This window comes from Muscardinus avellanarius, assembly GCF_963383645.1.
Source record: "Muscardinus avellanarius genome assembly, chromosome: 4".
NCBI lineage: Eukaryota > Metazoa > Chordata > Mammalia > Rodentia > Gliridae > Muscardinus > Muscardinus avellanarius.
In genome coordinates this window covers 135,113,899-135,131,250 of record NC_137789.1, presented here as the reverse complement: position 1 = coordinate 135,131,250, position 17,352 = coordinate 135,113,899, and the positions used below count along the sequence as shown (strand labels likewise).

At 45.7% G+C, this 17,352-nt stretch overlaps 1 protein-coding gene across 14 annotated transcripts in view; it reads right to left on the bottom strand.

Annotated features, from left to right (window-relative positions):
- Positions 1-17,352, bottom strand: part of GBF1 (golgi brefeldin A resistant guanine nucleotide exchange factor 1) — a gene marked incomplete at both ends in the record, with an annotated part of 135,712 nt that overhangs the window by 22,802 nt on the left and 95,558 nt on the right. For 5 of the 14 annotated variants that reach the window (XM_080695400.1, XM_080695402.1, XM_080695403.1 and 2 more), the window contains 12 exons: positions 375-515; positions 1,371-1,560; positions 2,552-2,746; positions 3,311-3,409; positions 3,967-4,178; positions 5,722-5,887; positions 6,341-6,564; positions 6,863-7,010; positions 11,010-11,064; positions 12,832-12,892; positions 13,388-13,496; positions 14,332-14,450. In XM_080695400.1, the coding sequence (XP_080551526.1) occupies positions 375-515; positions 1,371-1,560; positions 2,552-2,746; positions 3,311-3,409; positions 3,967-4,178; positions 5,722-5,887; positions 6,341-6,564; positions 6,863-7,010; positions 11,010-11,064; positions 12,832-12,892; positions 13,388-13,496; positions 14,332-14,450 (1,719 nt within the window). Of the gene's footprint in view, positions 1-374; positions 516-1,370; positions 1,561-2,551; positions 2,747-3,310; positions 3,410-3,966; positions 4,179-5,721; positions 5,891-6,340; positions 6,565-6,862; positions 7,011-10,192; positions 10,292-11,009; positions 11,065-12,831; positions 12,893-13,387; positions 13,497-14,331; positions 14,451-17,352 lie in introns of all 14 variants that reach the window. The other 9 variants (XM_080695392.1, XM_080695398.1, XM_080695397.1 and 6 more) reach the window with 6 other exon arrangements.

The window sequence follows — 17,352 nt, the reverse complement described above, 5'->3', positions numbered from 1 at the left end:
CCCTACCTTCTGGGGGATCAGATGTTTTCTTTATTTTTTTGGTATTGGAGATTGAACTGAGAGGCAGTCTACTTCTGAAATACACTCCCAACCATATTTTATATTTTAAAATTTGAAACAGGGTCTCATTAGGTTGTGGAGGGCCTCACTAAGTTACTCAAACCTCATGTGATCCTCCTGTCTCAGCCTCCCAAGTACCAGGATTACAAGAGTGAGCCACCACGCCCGGCTCTCAGGATGTTTTCTTTCCTCTGAGGTTGAAGCCATGGCAGGCTGCCAAGCCTCACTAGGGAACTGCCCTCGGCTGCTCTGTTTCCCTCCCTCTCTCTCCCACCAATCCTTGAGGGCTTAAGGTGATGGACGCCAGGACCCACCCCCAGAGTTGCCCGCTTCCTCTAGATCACTGCAGCTTGGTTTTCCACGCTCTGCTGATGGCTGTCTTCCACCCAACAGATGCAGGCCTGGGACGTCTGGGGCCAGGCCTGTGGCTTTCCCATCGCTGGCTGCTGTCTCAGCTGGTAAGAGAAAAGATATATGAAGATTTACAGATATGAAGCCAAGCAGAGCTGCAGAAGAGGTTGAGTTCTTTTGTGTGTGTGTGTGTGTGTGTGTGTGTGTGTGTGTGTGTGTGTGTGCATGCGTGTGGTACTGGGGTTCCTGGAAGTCCTTCTACCTCTGGGCTATACTCCCAGACCTATTTTTACATTTTTATTTGGAAACAGGGTCTCCTAAGCCAGCGCGTTTGGCTGGCTTTGAACCTGCGCGATCCTCCTGTCTCTGCCTCCCAAGCGCGGGGATTACAAGTGTGCGCCACCACGCCTGGTTCAGAAGAGGTTGAGTTCTAAGCCCAGAAGCTCTCCTACAGGGAACCGGCCAGGGCAAATTCAAGCCAAATTAAGTAGATACTATCCCAGGTCAGCCAAGTCTTAGAGATTCTCTAACTTAACAAAGAGACTACCTGGTTACTTTCCCTGAAGTTTCTCAATCTCAAGGAAAGATGGAGAAAGTTAATGAGAGTGGAGGCAGGTACTAGGGATGGGGAAGAGCAGTACTATATGCAGAAGTACTGTATGCTTCAGTCTCTGGCCTCTTCTGATGCCATAAGGAAATAATAATTCTGTAAAATTACCACAGTGGGGAGGAAGAAAAGAAGAAAATCCATGATTCTTGCTAACTTGCCTGCTTGGCCTGTGGCTCAAACCACCAAACTCTGGAAACAGAATTGGATGTACCCCAGGGGAAGTGTTAAGTGATAAAAAGAGGAGAAAGAACTCAGTCAGTAGAGAAGGGATAAGCACAAAACCTGGGAATCATCAATGGAAAAAAAAAAAAAAAAGGGAAAGAAAGAAAGGAACAGAAATGCCTCTCACTGCTGCTGGATTCTCTGGTGCCATCAAGGGCCTCATAGTTGGGTCTGACAGCTTCTTTCTTCTCCTGTTGGCTGACGCTGTTGAGGACTTTGGCCTGGCAGTGGGCCTCCGTGCTGTCAATCACTGTCAGTAGGGCATCAAGAGACAGTAGGTGTGTTGTATAGAGTTGACCAGACACAGGGAAGGCATTCTGGAAAGTAAACATCCATTTGATTTGAGGTTAGGAGGATATTTTCTTTTCTTTTCTTTTTTTTTTTTTTTTTTCCGTGGTACTTGGGATTGAACTCAGGGGCATTCTACCTCTGAGCTATATCCCCAGTCCTATTTTTTATCCTTTTTTTTTTTTTTTTGCCTGGCTTTTTAAAGAATAACCAAGCTTGGTTATTAATCTGAATCTGAAGATTTCAGATTTTTTTTTTTTTTTTTTTTGCAGTACTAGGGATGGAACCCAGGGGAATTTATTTTACTTCCAAGCTACACTCCCGGCCCTATTTTTATTAATTAATTAAATTTTTTTTTTTTTTTGCAGTACTGGGGATGGAACCCAGGGGCATTCTCCTTCTGAGCTACACCCCCAGCCCTGTTTTTTAATTCTTTATTTTGAAATAGGGTCTCACTGAGTTGCAAAGGGTCTCACTAAGTAGTAGCTGAGGTTGTCCGTGAATTGCGATCCTTCTGTCTCAGTCTCTCAAATGCTGGGATTACAAGTGTGTGCCACTATCCCCAGCATATTCTTTATTTTTGAAACAGGGTCTCACTAAGTTGCAAAGGGCCTCACTAAATAGCTGAGGCTAGCAGCGAATCTGTGATCCTCTTATCTCAGCCTCTCAAGTACTGGGATTACAAGTGTGTGCCAACATGCCCAACAATACTTTGTTTTTTGTTTTTTTTTAAAGGGTCTCACTAAGTTGTTGAAGGTCTTCGCTGACCTCGATCCTCTTGTCTCCACCTCCCAAGTGCTAGGACTACAGGCGTGCGCCACCATGCCAAGCTAATACTGTTTTAAATGATTATTTTTCCAAAAATTCTGAAACCTGTGACTTCGTCATTGCTCTTAGAAAATGCCTTTCTTTTTCATCTTCCCATTTCTGAAATGTTCCTCACCATGTATATAGCATTCTCACTACCACCAGGATCCCCTTAATGGAACCAGTCTAGGGGCCAGTAAGAGTGCTCAGCACCTTGGACAGCAGCTTAGTGAGGTCCTCAAAGAGGTTGGAACAGTAGTAGTCACAGTCGTAGTTGATGTAGAGCTCGGTGACAAAGCTGGGGATACGCCAGAGCTGCACAATGGCCTCCAGCGCCATCTCCTTCATCTCATAAGGCATCTTGGGGTTTTCCACAGTGATGATCTCCATGAGCTTTTTGATGTACATCTGGCAATAACCCAGTGAATGCCATTGAATGGGGAAAAGATTCAAGATAGGAAGAGAAAATTAGGAAGAACATTAAACAGCATGCAGAAGCCCGGCCAGGAGGCACACATTAAGAGACATAATGATATCCCACTCCTAAGTAAATCTCTTCTTTGGTCTCCATGTTGGGGGATAAAACCTAGTTCTCTTTCTTAGGCCTAGTTGGAAAGAAGTTGCCTATTGCCCTTTTTATGTTCTCTGTATGAGCCTGAACTGATCCTGTTTAGAATTCCTTTTTGCAATGCTGGCTTGACGTGCAAGAGGAACTACTGAGCAGAGAACTGCTCCACTCACGATGCGTTCCTCGCTCGTGTCTGGGTTCTCCCATTATGGTCAGCCAGTGTTCCCCGAGCTTCTCTGGACTTTCCCACTATAGAGGTCAATCTAGGAACCAAACTATACAGGCTAAAAACACCCTCCTCCAGGAAGACTCTGTATCCCACCCCTGCAGCCTGATATAGTTGGTTCCACTGAAGATGCCATATATATCCATTTTTGTTTTACATCCAAAGTCAAGAAACTTACCTCTAGTTGGAACTTGAGATGCTCCCGCATGCTCTCAAATAGAAGGAAGCATACTCGCAGGGAAGCAGAGTAAAGGTTCAGTCGCTCTACACTGAGTAGCTGGAGATCAGAGGAAAGTAAATCATGACATTTTTTTTTTTCCCTGTAGCACTGGGGATTGAACCCAGGAGCATCCTACCTCTGATAAAGTTATTTATTTATTTATTTATTTATTTATTTATTTATTTATTAATTTATGGTACTGGGGATGGAACCTAGGGGCATTCTACCTCCAAACTATACCCCCAGCCCTATATTTTATTCTTTACTTTGAAACAGGGTCTCACTGCATTGCAAAGGGCCTCACTAAGTAAATGAGGCTTGGCCTTGAACCTGCACAATACTCCTGTATCAGCCTCCCAAATGCTGGGATTACATGTGTGCGCCACCAAGCCCAGCCTTCTGAAGGAACTTTATATCTAGTCATTCCTGCAATTTTCTTAACTATCAGAATCCTTGGGGAAACTACTGGAAACCTTTTATTAGAACTACAGGCCAATTTGAGAGGGAGGTGCTTTACTGGGATTTACAATCTCTATACAACAAACTAAACTACTTTGTGCCCCCTTGGCCTCTGAGGACCCTGAAAACAAAGGTTGTAAGTAATCTGGTCTTACCTGGAATAAGTGACGGCACATCTCATCTTTGATGAGGCCCAATAGGGTCTGGCACTGGGCCACAGGGGCTGACTCAAGAGCCACTGTCAGCAAATGCAGTCCCATGTGGATCATAACCTCTGAGTTGTGGCGGTCATGTGGGTTGGTGAGGGAGATAAGGAAGCGGAAGAGCTCTCGGATACAGGGAAGACCATAGGGAACCAGAGCTGTGCCTGGGAAGGCGAGAAGAGTGAAATTGTTAAAAACAACTAAGCCAGGTGTGGAGGCACACATTTGTAATTCCAGCATTCGGGAGGCCGAGACAGGAGGATTGCAGTTCATGGACAGCCTCAGCTACTTAGTGAGGTCCTCTGCAACTCAGAGAGACCCCGTTTTAAAACAATGAATAAAGCTGGGCATGGTGGTGCATGCTAGTAATCCTGGGAGGCAGAGACAGGAGGATCGCGCAGGTTCAAAGCCAGCCGTGCTGGCTTAAGAGACCCTGTTTCCAAATAAAAATATAAAATAGGTCTGAGAGTATAGCCCGGAGGTAGAAGGGTTTCCAGGAACCCCAGTACCACCAAAATAAATAAATAAAAAATAGGCTGTAGCTCAGAGGTAGAATGCCCCTGAGTTCCATCCCCAGTACAGAAAAAAGAAAAAAAGAAGGAAAGAAAGAAAGAAAGAAGGAAAGAAAAGAACGAACAAACGAGTCTGCATGCTTGGCATAGCTTTCCCTGTATCATACCAATTTATGGTAAGTGATTTTCTTTAAGGAAAAGAACCCCTGCTTCCCCACCCCCAACCTGGGAAGTGAAGGAACTTACTGGAGGGAATCAGAATCAATGATCCTTCATTTCTTTTCTTTTCTTTTCTTTTTTTTTTTTTTTGTGGTACTGGAGATTGAACACAGGGGCATTCTACATATACCGCCAGCAGTTTGTATTTTTTTTTTATCTTGAAACAGGGTCCTGCTAAATTGCTGAGGCTGGCCTCAAACCTGTGATCCTTCTGTCTCAGCGTCCTGAGTACTGGGATGATAGTCATGTACCACCATGCCTGGATAATGATCTCCCTTTTAGTTCAAAGTTCTAAGTTTCCTATTCTTCCCTCTCACTTTTCATTGTCCATCAAATTCTCTCTTGGTATAAGTTAGAGGAGAATTCCATGCATGCCAAGATTTGCGTGTGCGCGCGCGTGTGTATATGGGGGTTGAATCCAGAGGCAAACCATTTTTCCTTCTAGCTACACCTCCAGACCTTTTTATTTATTGCTGTAAAACAGTGTCTCAGCCGGGCGTGGTGGCGCACGCTTGTAATCCCTGCGCTTGGGAGGCAGAGACAGGAGGATCGTGCTGGTTCGAAGCCAGCCTTGCTGGCTTAAGAGACCCTGTTTCCAAAGAAAAATATAAAATAGGTCTGGGAGTGTAGCCTAGAGGTAGAAGGGTTTCCAGGAACCCCAGTACCACCAAAAAACCCAGAAAAACAACAAAACAAAACAAAACAAACAAACAAAAAACAGGGTCTCACTAAGTTGCAGAGTCTATGTTGTTAAGGCTGTCCTTGAACCTGCGATCCTCTTGTGTCAGCCTCCTGAGCACTAGCATTACAGATGTACACCACCACGTCTGGCTGCAGGCCAGTATTCTTATGGCCTGCTTCCACTTCCTGCCTAGAAAATGGACTAGTCACTTTGGTCCAGGCCGGTTTAGGTTCAAGCAGCTCAGAGGGTAGAACAAAAGAGGTGAATAGGTAGAGCCTGCCAGAGAGCACCTACCTTCTTTCTGGGAAGACTGCGTAAAGCGCACGCCCCGGGGATTGACGTAATCCATGTCATGGACAGAAGCAGAGTCAGAGTGGTCAGTAGGGGACATGCACTCCTCTAACACTTCAGGAATGGATTCCACTGATGCTGACTGGGCCTTTTCCACCTGGGCTCCTTCCTGCTATGACAAGTAGCAAGCAGGTATTGGAAGAGGGATGAGGTAAAAGTAATTCGGAACTTACTCCCTTGAAGTATCTGCCTCCAAGCGTGTTTGCAAAGGATTGCAGGGGTAGGACCAGCTCAGTGGTTTATAAATCAATGCAAGATGGCTCAGTGCAGGACTCAGAAAATATCTTCTGACACATCACTGACCTACTGTGACTAGAACCCTAAAGGTATCAGAGGTTCTCATAAACTTCAAATTTGGATCATTCCCTTCTAGAAAGAGCCATGCCCAGCTCTCTTCTATGGTAAGTCATGCTATAGGTTTTCAGGCAGCACAAGTAATTCTGGGAACTAGGAAGAACCCCTTATCTCAACCATCTTTTGAGCTTAGGTCTGCATATAAGATCCAAACAAACCAATTCCTACGGAATGAATGAAGAGGGATATTTAAAAATTAAAGCGATACCTGAGGGTCAGGCTGCTCGGGAACCCCTAGCTCACTGCTCCCAGGCTCTGCAGCTGTGTTGTACCCTGGAGAGCCAGGTTGCTCCAGGTCAGTGAGGTCCTCCTTGGAGGTGGTCTGGGAGGAGAACTCTAGGCCACTGTCTGTAGAGGGGCTGACCACTGCTGAGGCAGCTTCTGAACTTGCAGAGGAGATGGGTGTGGGCACATCGATGAAGGGCATGCCACCTGCCAAGAAAAGCAAGTGAGGCTTGAAGAAAGACTGTGGGAAAGGGCTCTGCATGCTCATCTCTGAACGTATTTTTCTTTAGAGTAGTCAGGGTCCCTCTGAAAGGAGAACAGCTTTCAGTCATTGCAGGGTTGCTGAATGGTCATAGTCCAATCTGACATGGAGTTTCCCTTTTGCTCTTAGCAAAAAGACCAGAGCCCTCAGTTGGCTGGTCTTCCACTTCAAAATCCACGAGAGAGAAAGAAGCTTTTCTTTCTTTTTTGTTCCAATCAAGAGGAAGCAGCCCAGGGAACGCACCTGTGAGGTTGGTGGATAAGGAGGTTCCGTTAGTGGCAGACAGTTCTGAAGCTGACGTAACTTTGGTCATGTGACGTGGAGGCCGGGGGGATCTCTTCTGTTTTTTCCACTTGGATGAATCACTCATGCCTCCTGCTCTCATTTTCAGCTGGAAATATCATAGCTCATTAGCACTCAAATGAAGACTGTTGACAGTGAGAGTTTATCCCTAGAAATCTCCCCTCATTTAGTCGTTTGGAAAACAGCCTGTATTCCCACACCTGTGCTGAAGTAAGAGTCTACCATCAAATTGTTTCTATTCCTCTAACCTAGATTTCTACATTTCTACTTCAGAGTGACACGAAAAATTCCATGTGGAAAGTGGCATTCTGCTTCTTGACCATCACTGATAGGGCCAGCCTCCCACTTACTATCTACTTCCCTGGGTCCTGGGTGTTACATTACATAGGTTATCCCAAGTCCTATAGATGATGCAGAAAGGGTTAAGGACAGGGGCTGTTTTTCCTGGAGTCTCAGATCTACAGGACTCCTGGGCTTTCCTCCTCATCTGCTCTGCAAAGCAGCCTCCTACTTCTAGTTCTTATCTAACAATGAGAGTCTACTCCTTTCTGCCCAGACTGTGGCTTTCTTATTTCTGCCTGGACTAGACCTAGACATAAATACATCCCATATTCTCTGGAATTCCTGCCTCAGTTGGTTAAAGGCTAATTCCTTGGAGTTAGGAAAGGAGTGGTTTCCATGTATTGATAAAGGATGGAAGGTCATGGCAGCTGACAGATCTCTGCCACTCCTCATCTGCTGTACCAAGGGGACAGCTGTCCTTCTCACTGTTGGTCTTCAAGGTGCAACTTCAAGGAATTTGTCCAATTGTTTTTGATATTTGGGGATAGGCTCCCTTCCTCAACTCTGAGCCTGGATATGATTTGATTTCTTGCTTAGAAAACACATAATTCTTCCTTCTCTACCCACAGCTCACTTCAATAAAAAAGAGGACCAAAAGCTGAGGCTTCTCCCACCTCTTAGTAACATAGCAGCAGTCTCACATCAGATTCACAGTTCTTGTCCCTTCATTTCCAAATGCCTTCACTCATATGTTTTAGAACTGAGCTTCAAGTGTTCTAGCACCACAGCTAATCAGGAACTAGAAAGATGCTCACTGGAGCTGCGGTAGATCAAGTTCATAAAAATGTTCTGGGAGAGGAGTTAGCTAAATAAATAGAAGGACAAGAAGCTCAACGAGGCTCTACTTGCAACTGTCACTGAACTCCCAAAAGTACTACCAGCTGGATCTATTTCTACGAGATAGCCTTTCTCTCTAGGAGGCACCGCCATTCCAGTCATTTCCCCTGAGGATAAGAGTCCATCATTGATATTCCTTCTATACACGGACCAGTCTTTCCTGTTTCCCCTCTATCTTCTGCAGAGATAGCTCCCACCTGGTTATCTCAGTGAGCGTTCTTAGCCTTTGGGTAGGAGTAGGGGCTAAGAGGCTGCTCAATCTCATAAATGCCCCAGCTTTTACTTTTTTTGTGTGTGGTGAGGGTGGAACCCAGGAGCTTGTCTACCTCCGGGATACACTTTCAGATCTATTTTATACTTTATTTGGAAACAGGGTTTCACTAAGTTGCTGAGAGCCTCACTAAGTTAGCTGAGGCTGGCTTAGAATCTGTGCGAACCTCCTGTCTCAGCCTCCCAAGTGCTGGGATTATAAGCATGCACCACCACGCCTGGCTATGCCGCAGCTTTTTAAAACTATAGCTATGGCCGGGCGTGGTGGCGCACGCTTGTAATCCCCGCGCTTGGGAAGCGGAGACAGGAGGATCGCGCTGGTTCAAAGGCAGCAGCGCTGGCTTAAGAGACCCTGTTTCCAAAAATAAAGAAAAATATAAAATAGGTCTGGGAGTGTAACCTGGAGGTTGAAGGGTCTTCAGGAACCCCAGTACCACCAAAAAACCCCACAAACAAACAAACTATAGCTGTGTTCCACTCTTAAGGTGCAGGGTAGGCAGTAGGTGTTCATGGAACCCTGCCCTACCTTATTTACACAGCTCTTTATTCCAAAGGACGGCAAAAGCTCTATGGAAAGAGGGCGAGTCCTAGGTTAATAATTATGGCAACATGCTAGGTAGCCACTGAAGAGAGCTACAACTTGAGACTATGCAAGCACACAAAGGAAATTTGAGACAATGTGTTCAGAGACACAGGCTTACAGACTATCTAGCTACAGGGAGGTACACACACAATTATTTTTATCCTCAATGAACTACATAGCCACAACCACACCTCTAGCATGCATACTTTTGCGATAGATAGCCTAGGCATTCCTTACCACCTTTTCTTCCTAGGTATTTGGGTACTTTTTAGTTGGACCCTTCCTCTATCCTCCCCTATATCTTGACTTTTAAAGGACAGAGGGCATCTTTGCAGATCCCAAAGTATTTCTACCTCCGAGCTACACCCCCAGCCCTAATTTTTTTTTTTTTTTTTTTTTTTTGGTACTGGGGATAGAACCCTTCTACCTCTGGGCTACACTCCCAGACCTATTTTATCTATATTTTTTATTTGGAGACAGGGTCTCTTAAGCCAGAGAGGCTGGCTTCGAACCTGCGCGATCCTCCTGTCTCCGCCTCCCAAGTGCGGGGATTACAAGCGTGCGCCACCACGCCCGCCCAGCCCTATTTATTCTTTATTTTTTGAAATAAGGTCTCACTAAGTTGCAGAGGGCCTCACTAAGTAGCTGAGACTAGCCGCAAACCTGCAATCATCCTGTCTCAGCCTCCCAAGTACCGGGATTACAAGCGTGTACCACCACACCTGGCTACCTTTTCTATTAATCTACAGTTCTAAACCTTGAAATGATCCCTTTAATGGTAACAAGAAATAAAAAGGCTCCCACTGGATGAGCTATCTTTTTTCTACAAACCTAATCTAGGTATCCAGATCAACTTGAGGACTGTGCTTCAGCTCTCTGTCAGCTCTGAGACAGGGGGAGAATAGAAGAGGAAGGGACCTTGCTTGGAGGTCCCTGTAGTTTACTAGAAATGGTGGGTCTTAAGCCTCCCCACAAGATGATAGCAGGACCCAGGATCTCTAGGCTCATGTGATGTTCAAGGCTTCTTTCTGCCTCCAGGCTATGAGAGGCTCCAGGAGAATTCATACCACTACAAAATGCTACAAACACATGCAACTCTTCCAAAGCCAAGCTGTGTTACTAGGGAGGGGTAAGTTGTGATTTACACAACAGATATGGGACCCAAGTGTTACATATAATAATATAAGCATTTAAATAAATAAATAAAAAGGGGAAAGGAGAGGGAGAGGGAGAGAGACCTTGAGATTCTTAAAGAGTAGTACCCTCTCTAACTGGTTCAGGGCTTTGGTCTGCTCCCCACTACTTAGCTCCAGTTTGTTGAGGAGACATGGAGAAATCTGTGAAAGACAGGCAAACGCACGATTTAAACAGAGTGAAATAAACTTAGACACACGCCAACAGGGCACAGGGAAGGAATGGGGATGGATGGCAAGGGGCAGGGGAAGGTCAGGTGCATGCACCAAACACCAAGGGTCATCTCCAAGGGTAGAACCTCTTAGGGCTATAAGCAGAATCCTTGTCAGAAGCCTGTGAAGTCCACGGCTTCAGTTCAAAACAAAAAGGCCATCCTCTTGACCACCATTCTTCTAATAGCACTTTGAGAACCCTTTGATCTGCAGGCTGTCTTGATTTATTACTTCTACAGAGACTAGCAGGCATGAGCCCAGTAGAACCCAGCATTAGGATAAGATCTGGGGCCTAGCTTCTCTAGGACTCCTACCTGCTGACAAGGCTAAATCCTGAGGGGGTGGCAGACATTAGTTTTTGTTAACATACATTTTTAGCCCAGCCTGATGGGTCTCACTGTGTTTTCCATAAAGGACTGACTCATCAGCTTATGTGATGGGTTGATAAAGGCCAGAAAGGAAAGGTTGAGGAAGGAGAGGTAATTGGGAGAGAACAGATTTCTTACTAAGGAAGTGAGAGCTATTTCTATATTCCAAATAGACCTGTCAAGGCAAAAGCATGTCTTTGCTAAGCAAGGGTATCCCACAGCACTAAAGTTGGGAGATTAGTGTTTGGATGAGGGACAGCACATCAGATCTTAGATCCTACCTTCTTCATGTTGGTCCCCACATAGCTCTTGGGTTCTTCTTTAAACTGAGGTAACCTATAAGACAGAGAATCCCATGGACTGTCATTCAGCATAGTGACAAATGTCTTCTTCATGCAGCTACAGCCAAAAGTGCTCTGGACCAGATCATTCCTGTCTCTTAGGAAAAGAGTTAGAGAAGCAGGCAAATCTCACCATTTTTAGAGCCACAGTACTGAGGGATGAATGACGTGGACAAAGAAAGGAGCCACAGGAATTGGGGGATATATACCATTGACAAAGAAGGGAGTTACCAGGGCAAGGTGACTAAGTGCCCTTGGAGTGTGGACACTCTTTTCATCCTTAAGAGGTACTACTAAAAACCAAGAGATAGCCAGGCGTGGTGGCGCACGCTTGTAATCCCCGTGCTTGGGAGGCTGAGACAGGAGGATCGCACAGGTTCGAAGCCAGCCTCAGCTACTTAGTGAGGCTCTCAGCACCTTAGTGAGACCCTGTTTCTAATAAAATATAAAATAGGTCTGGGAGTATAGCCCAGAGGTAGAAAGCCTCTGGGTTCCACCCCCTGTGCCACCAAAAAAATAAAATAAAAAATAAAAACCAAGAGATGAGCCGGGCATGGTGGCACACGCTTGTAATACCAGCACTTGGGAGGCTGAGACAGGAGGATTGCACAGGTTGAAGCCAGCCTCAGCCACTTAGTGAGGCTCTCAGCAACTTAGTGAGACCCTGTTTCCAAATAAAGTATAAAACAGGTCTGGGAGTATAGCCCGGAGGTAGAAAAGCCCCTGGGTTCCACCCCCAATACCACACACACACCAAAAATAAATAAATAAAAATAAAATAAAAACCAAGAGATGGGGAGAGGGCATTCTGTCAAAACCCCAGGAGAATGGGCATAGGGCAAGAAGTAAAATGCAGGCTTTAGTTTTGGAAATAGTAAACTTGAGACTGAGCTCTAAAAGCAGTCTAGTCTGTAAATAATAAAGATGATTACTTATAGATCTGAGAGCAAAACGAAATCTCAGGGGAAGGGGTTGTGTGTGTGTGTGTGGCGGGGGTACTGGGGACTGAATCCAGGGGGATTCTACACCCCAGTCCTGTTTTATTTTTATTTTGAAACAGGGTCTTGCTAAGTTGCTGAAGCTATCCTTGAACCTGTGATCCTCCTGTCTCAGCTTCCCAAGTACTGGGATTACAGGCGTGTGCCACCACACCTGGCACAGGGGGAGGTTTTTAAGCCACTGTTTCAGTTCTTCTCAAAGTGAATCTATTGAAAGGAGGTATAGGAAGCTGGAGGTTAAATCTAGTATGAAAAGGCCTCTCAGAACCAAGGCTGAGGCCTTTCCTGGGAAAAGCAATCATTTTGGCTTTCCAGGATGGAACTTGATGTGCTACAATCATGACAGTCCTGGGCAAAGCAAACTGAGGGGCAGCAAATCAACGCTCATGACTTGCTCATCCTAGCCTTGGCCTTCTCAGGCTCTGGGGACTGCGTAACCTGCTCTAGGCTCCCTTAAGTTTGCCTTCCTCTCTGGGTTCCCTTTCCCAGCTGCTACCTACACAGAAACAGACACAGTTTTGGGAAGAAGAACAAGGTCTGTGAGCCTAGATTAAATAACCTCTCTCTCCTCCTGAGGCCAAACCAGCTCCCTCCTCCATCTCCCTTGCTCAGTAACCCTTGGCCCAGAGAACTAGCCCTATTCATAATCCCAGTGGCCTCTGATGTGGCTAAGGGGTTGGCCAGGTCCCTAAAGTGGCTATGTGGAAGCAGGCAGGCTCAAGAGGCCTGGGCAGCAGGGACGAAGCAAACAGCAGCAGGTTTACCTTGTGAAGAGCAGCTGCACCATGTCTACGAGAGTGTGCTCTGCGGATTTTCTCAATAACTCTGCACAGGCAAAAACAAATAACACAGGTGTCATTACTTGCTGTGCTATTATCAGGAGGCTTCTCAGAGCAGACTCCCCTCCAAACCTTGTTTACCAAGGATTATGCCAAACTTATTAAAACCAGCTCTAGCTCAGCCTGGCAGCGGTAACTTCACTGGTCCACTAGGTGGCACTACCGAGTCAGGAAAAAAAGGGCACCATACATGTGCTCTCTGGGGTTGCAGGCTGTGTCAATCCCAAGAATCCCAAGGAGGGAGATCTGGTGCTGGGCTGAGTCAGTCTGGGATTCATCCCCACTCTTGCCTTGGCAAAATGGATTAAGATCTCTATTCCAGCTTCACAACTGTCTACTACAGAGACTTCTAGATCTCTGGCTCTACAAGGAGGAGGATGAAGTCCTAATTTTCCATTTTTGGGGGGTTCAGGAGCATCCTGTATACGTATCCAGTTGGTGGCCCCAGGAATGGTGCAGGAGCCAGTGTTCAAGCACCTACCACTGAGCCTCATTTCAAAGCAGATTCGGAAGCAAGACTGCATAATCTCACACACAGATTCATTGGTTAGGTGGGTACCCACTGGCGTTAGCAAGAGAGTCCGTAGAACCTGCAGGAAGAAAGAGACATTATGATCAATAATTATGGCAGGCTGGGTGAAAAGAGGCTTACCTGGGGAAAAAAAAAGCTGCCTTATATTCCTCTAGTCTCCTAGAGAAGTGTTAAGAGGTGAGTTTTAAAAATTTTATTTATATATATTTTTTGTGGTACTGGGGACTGAACTCAGGGGCATTTTACCTCTGAGTTATACCCCCAGCCTTAGTTTATGTTTTATTTTGAAACAAGATCTCAATAAATTGCTGAGGCTGACCTTGGACCTGTGATCCTCTTGTTTCAGCCTCCCAAGTACTGGGATTACAGGTGTACACCACCATGTCCAACATTATTTTTTAATTATTATTTTTGTGGCACTGGGGATGGAACCTAGGGCTTTATACATGCTAGGCAAATGTTCTGCCATTGGTCTACACCCCCTGTCCAGGGATGAGTTTTAAAAGAATGCTGACCTCACTTCAGACTGATACAGAGTCTTCCAGGAGCTTGACCTGGGAACTGTTTCTTCTCTTTGCATGACCCTGACATAATTCAGAAGTAATTCTAGCTCTAGTCCACAAGCCCAACAGACAGATGGCACAGAGATAGTCTGCCAGAAGTACAAGTGTATTAAGGCTTCCAGTATTTAATATCAATTCATTTAAGGCTTGTAATTATTTTCCTTAGAAAAACCTTTTACTTTGGGTACCTGAGCTGCTTGTTTGGAAACAAAGTCAGTCTCTAAGCCCCAATGGAGTCAAAACATAGCTTCGTGATGCCAGCTGATACAGGTAAGTAGAGCTGGGCACCAGTCTGGCCATTAGCCTAATTGCTCTTCCCCTCCCACTTACCTGAAGGATTTTCATCAGGACAACCTCATCACTAGCAGGATCTGTGCCCACAAAACGGGCGTGGGTGACAGCATCTGCCATGTTCTCCATGCCCTCTGCTGTGCCCTCATGAGTGGGATCTGCTCCAGCAAAAAGGGACAGATTAAAAGATGTGGAGAAGAGAAAAGGAAGGCGGCGTGCCTATGGATTGCTTTGAGAGCCTTTAGCTTCCCTCTCTCCAGTTCCCAAACCTGTAGCTCCTTGAGCTACCTAAGAGTTTTTGCCCATAACTGGCTTTAACAAGTTTCTCAGCAGAACTCCACTGGGTAAAATATATATGCTTTTTAAAATATATGCTTCTTAAACTTAAGCATATATCAAAATTACCTGGCTGGGAGTGGTGGGGCACGCTTGTGATCCCAGCATTCGGGAGGCTGAGACTGGAGGATCATGGTTCGTGGGCAGCCTCAGCTACTTAGTGAGGCCCTCCGCAACTCAGACCATGTTTCAAAATAAAGAATGAAAAATAGGGCAAGGGTTGTAGCTCAGAGGCCGAATGCCCTTGGGTTCCATCCCCAGAACCGCAAAAAAAAAAAAAAAAAAAAAAAAAAAGTAAAAAAATAATTAGCTGGAGTGCTTGTTAAACTTACAAATTCTGGCTCACTTACAGTGTTTTTGATTTTGTAGGTCTAGAGTGGGGCCTAAGGACTTGCATTTCAGACAAGATCCCAAGTGAAGTTAAAACTGGTGATCCAGAGACCACACTTTGGAAATCATTGGTGTTTGGCTACTAATTCCATGGAGGCAAAGACTGGAAATATGAAGTTTGGGGATGAGAGTAAACACCAAGTAGGGCCAGAGTTTTGAATGCCAAGATACTGGGAGTTGAACCCAGAGGCATTCTAGCTCCGAGTTACATCGCAGCCCTATTTTTATTCCTTATTTTAACACAGGGTCTCATTAAGTTGTAGAGGGCCTTATTAAGTACATTAAGTAGCGGAGGCTGGCTGCGAACCTGCGACCCTCCAATCTCAGCCTTTCAAGTACTGGGATTCTAAGCATGCGCCACCGTGCCAGCCTTCTTTTCATCTTTTTTATTCTTTATTTTGAAACAGGGTCGCACTGAATTACAAAGGACTTCACTAAGTAGCTAAGCCTGTCCTCAAACCGTGATCCTCCTGTCTTAGCCTCCCAAATGCTGGAATTACAAGCGTGCGCCACCATGCCTAGCTTTCTTTTCATCTTTTAACACAGCTTTTCTCTGGTTGCTTTTGGAGTTGTATGTTCAGATGCAACTGAGGTAGACGTGCAGGGAAGGAAATGAACAGTCACTAACACCCATACACCCATCTGGGTGCCATATTATAGCAGATCAGAGGTCTCTGGGTTCTTTCTTCCCCATTCCCCCTTTTTTGTGGTACTAGGAGTTGAACCCAGGGGTATTCTACTTCTGAGCTATACCTCCAGCCTTTTTTATTTTTTGGCACTGGGGATTAAACCCAGGAGTATTTTACCTCTGAGCTACACCCCAGTTTGTTTATTTATGGTACTAGGGATTGAACCTAGGGGCATTCTACCTCCAAGCCACACCCCCAGCCCTATTTTTTAAAACAAAGTCTCACTAAGTTGCAGAGGGCCTGAGTATCTGATGCAGTCCTGAGATCCTCCTGTCTCCCCAGTGCTGGGATTACAAGCATGTGCCAGCATGCCCGGCTCACCCCCCGGCTGGCCTCGAACCTATGATCCTCCTGTCTCAGCCTTCCAAGTGCTGGGATTACAGGTATATGCCAACCACAACTGGTTCATTTTTTATTTTGAAACAGGTTCTTGCTAAGTTGCTGAAGGTCTTGCTAAATTTCTGAGGATGACTATGAACCTGCAATCCTCCAGTCTCAGGCTCCCAAGTACTGGGATTACACTGGATGCCACCATGCCCAGCACCCTCGGCTCTTTATTTGAAGACAGGGTCTCCTTAAATTGTCTAGGTTGGCCTCAAATTTTGTGATCTGCCTGCCTCAGACTGCTCCTCCCAAGCCCCTAGGATTACAGGAGCACACCCGTCCCCACTTTGGTTTCATTCTGTGTAACACTGACCAAGAATCTTATTACCAGCATAACTAAGTAGGCATTAGGAGAAAACAAGAAACAAACTAAACAGAACTGGAGGCTGCTTGTTGGGAGTGGAGGGAGGAAGGACTTCAGATGAGAATAAGAGAGAAGATAGAGGCCAGACAACCAGCGCTAGGCTGTAAATGAACACGAGTGCTGCCAGGGGCTCTGCTCCCACTCCTGTGCTAAACAGCCACAAGGCATGGCCGGGAAGGTGCCTGCATCAATGCTTCACAGTCCTCAGAAGCTGGCTTCTGCCCAGGTGTGCTCTGGAGGATCCTTTCTACTGCCGGTCAGTCCTGAAAGGGAGGCTAAGTAGGAGAAAGGCAGGCATATCATAAAGCCTTGTGAGTGACAGAAAGTGCAGGAGCACCTACTAGTTTGCAGTGGGAGGAGCCAGAGACATTCCTGTTTCTTTCTTTTTTTTCCTTTTTTTTTTTTGTGGTACTAGGGATTGAGCCCAGGGGCATTCTACCTCCAAGCTATACCCCAACGCTATTTTTTATTCTTTTATTTTGTAACAGGGTCTATGTTGCAGAGGGCTTCACTAAGTAGCTGCGGCTGTCCATGAACCTGGATTCTCCTGTCTCAGCCTCCCAAGTACTGAGATTACAAGCCACCATGCACAGCCTGTTTCCTTTTCTTGATACCTGAAATTAATGAGTTCCTAAAGTTCAGAAGATGTCTAGAAATCTGTTTATTTCTGTTGTAATAGTGATCTAGAAGACGTCAATAATTTGTGAGTGGTTTCCATCTTTCTCTTCTGGCTCTGTTAGCGTCTCTGACCCTCATCAAGGACTGTTTATCCTACTTACAGCATCCCTCTACTGAGCATCGGCGATCTCAGAGGAAATGCAGAGGGACGCCGGTTTCATGATGCATAATATAACGGGGTGACCCAGCTCCTCCTATTTCCTTAATTCTTTATGTTTC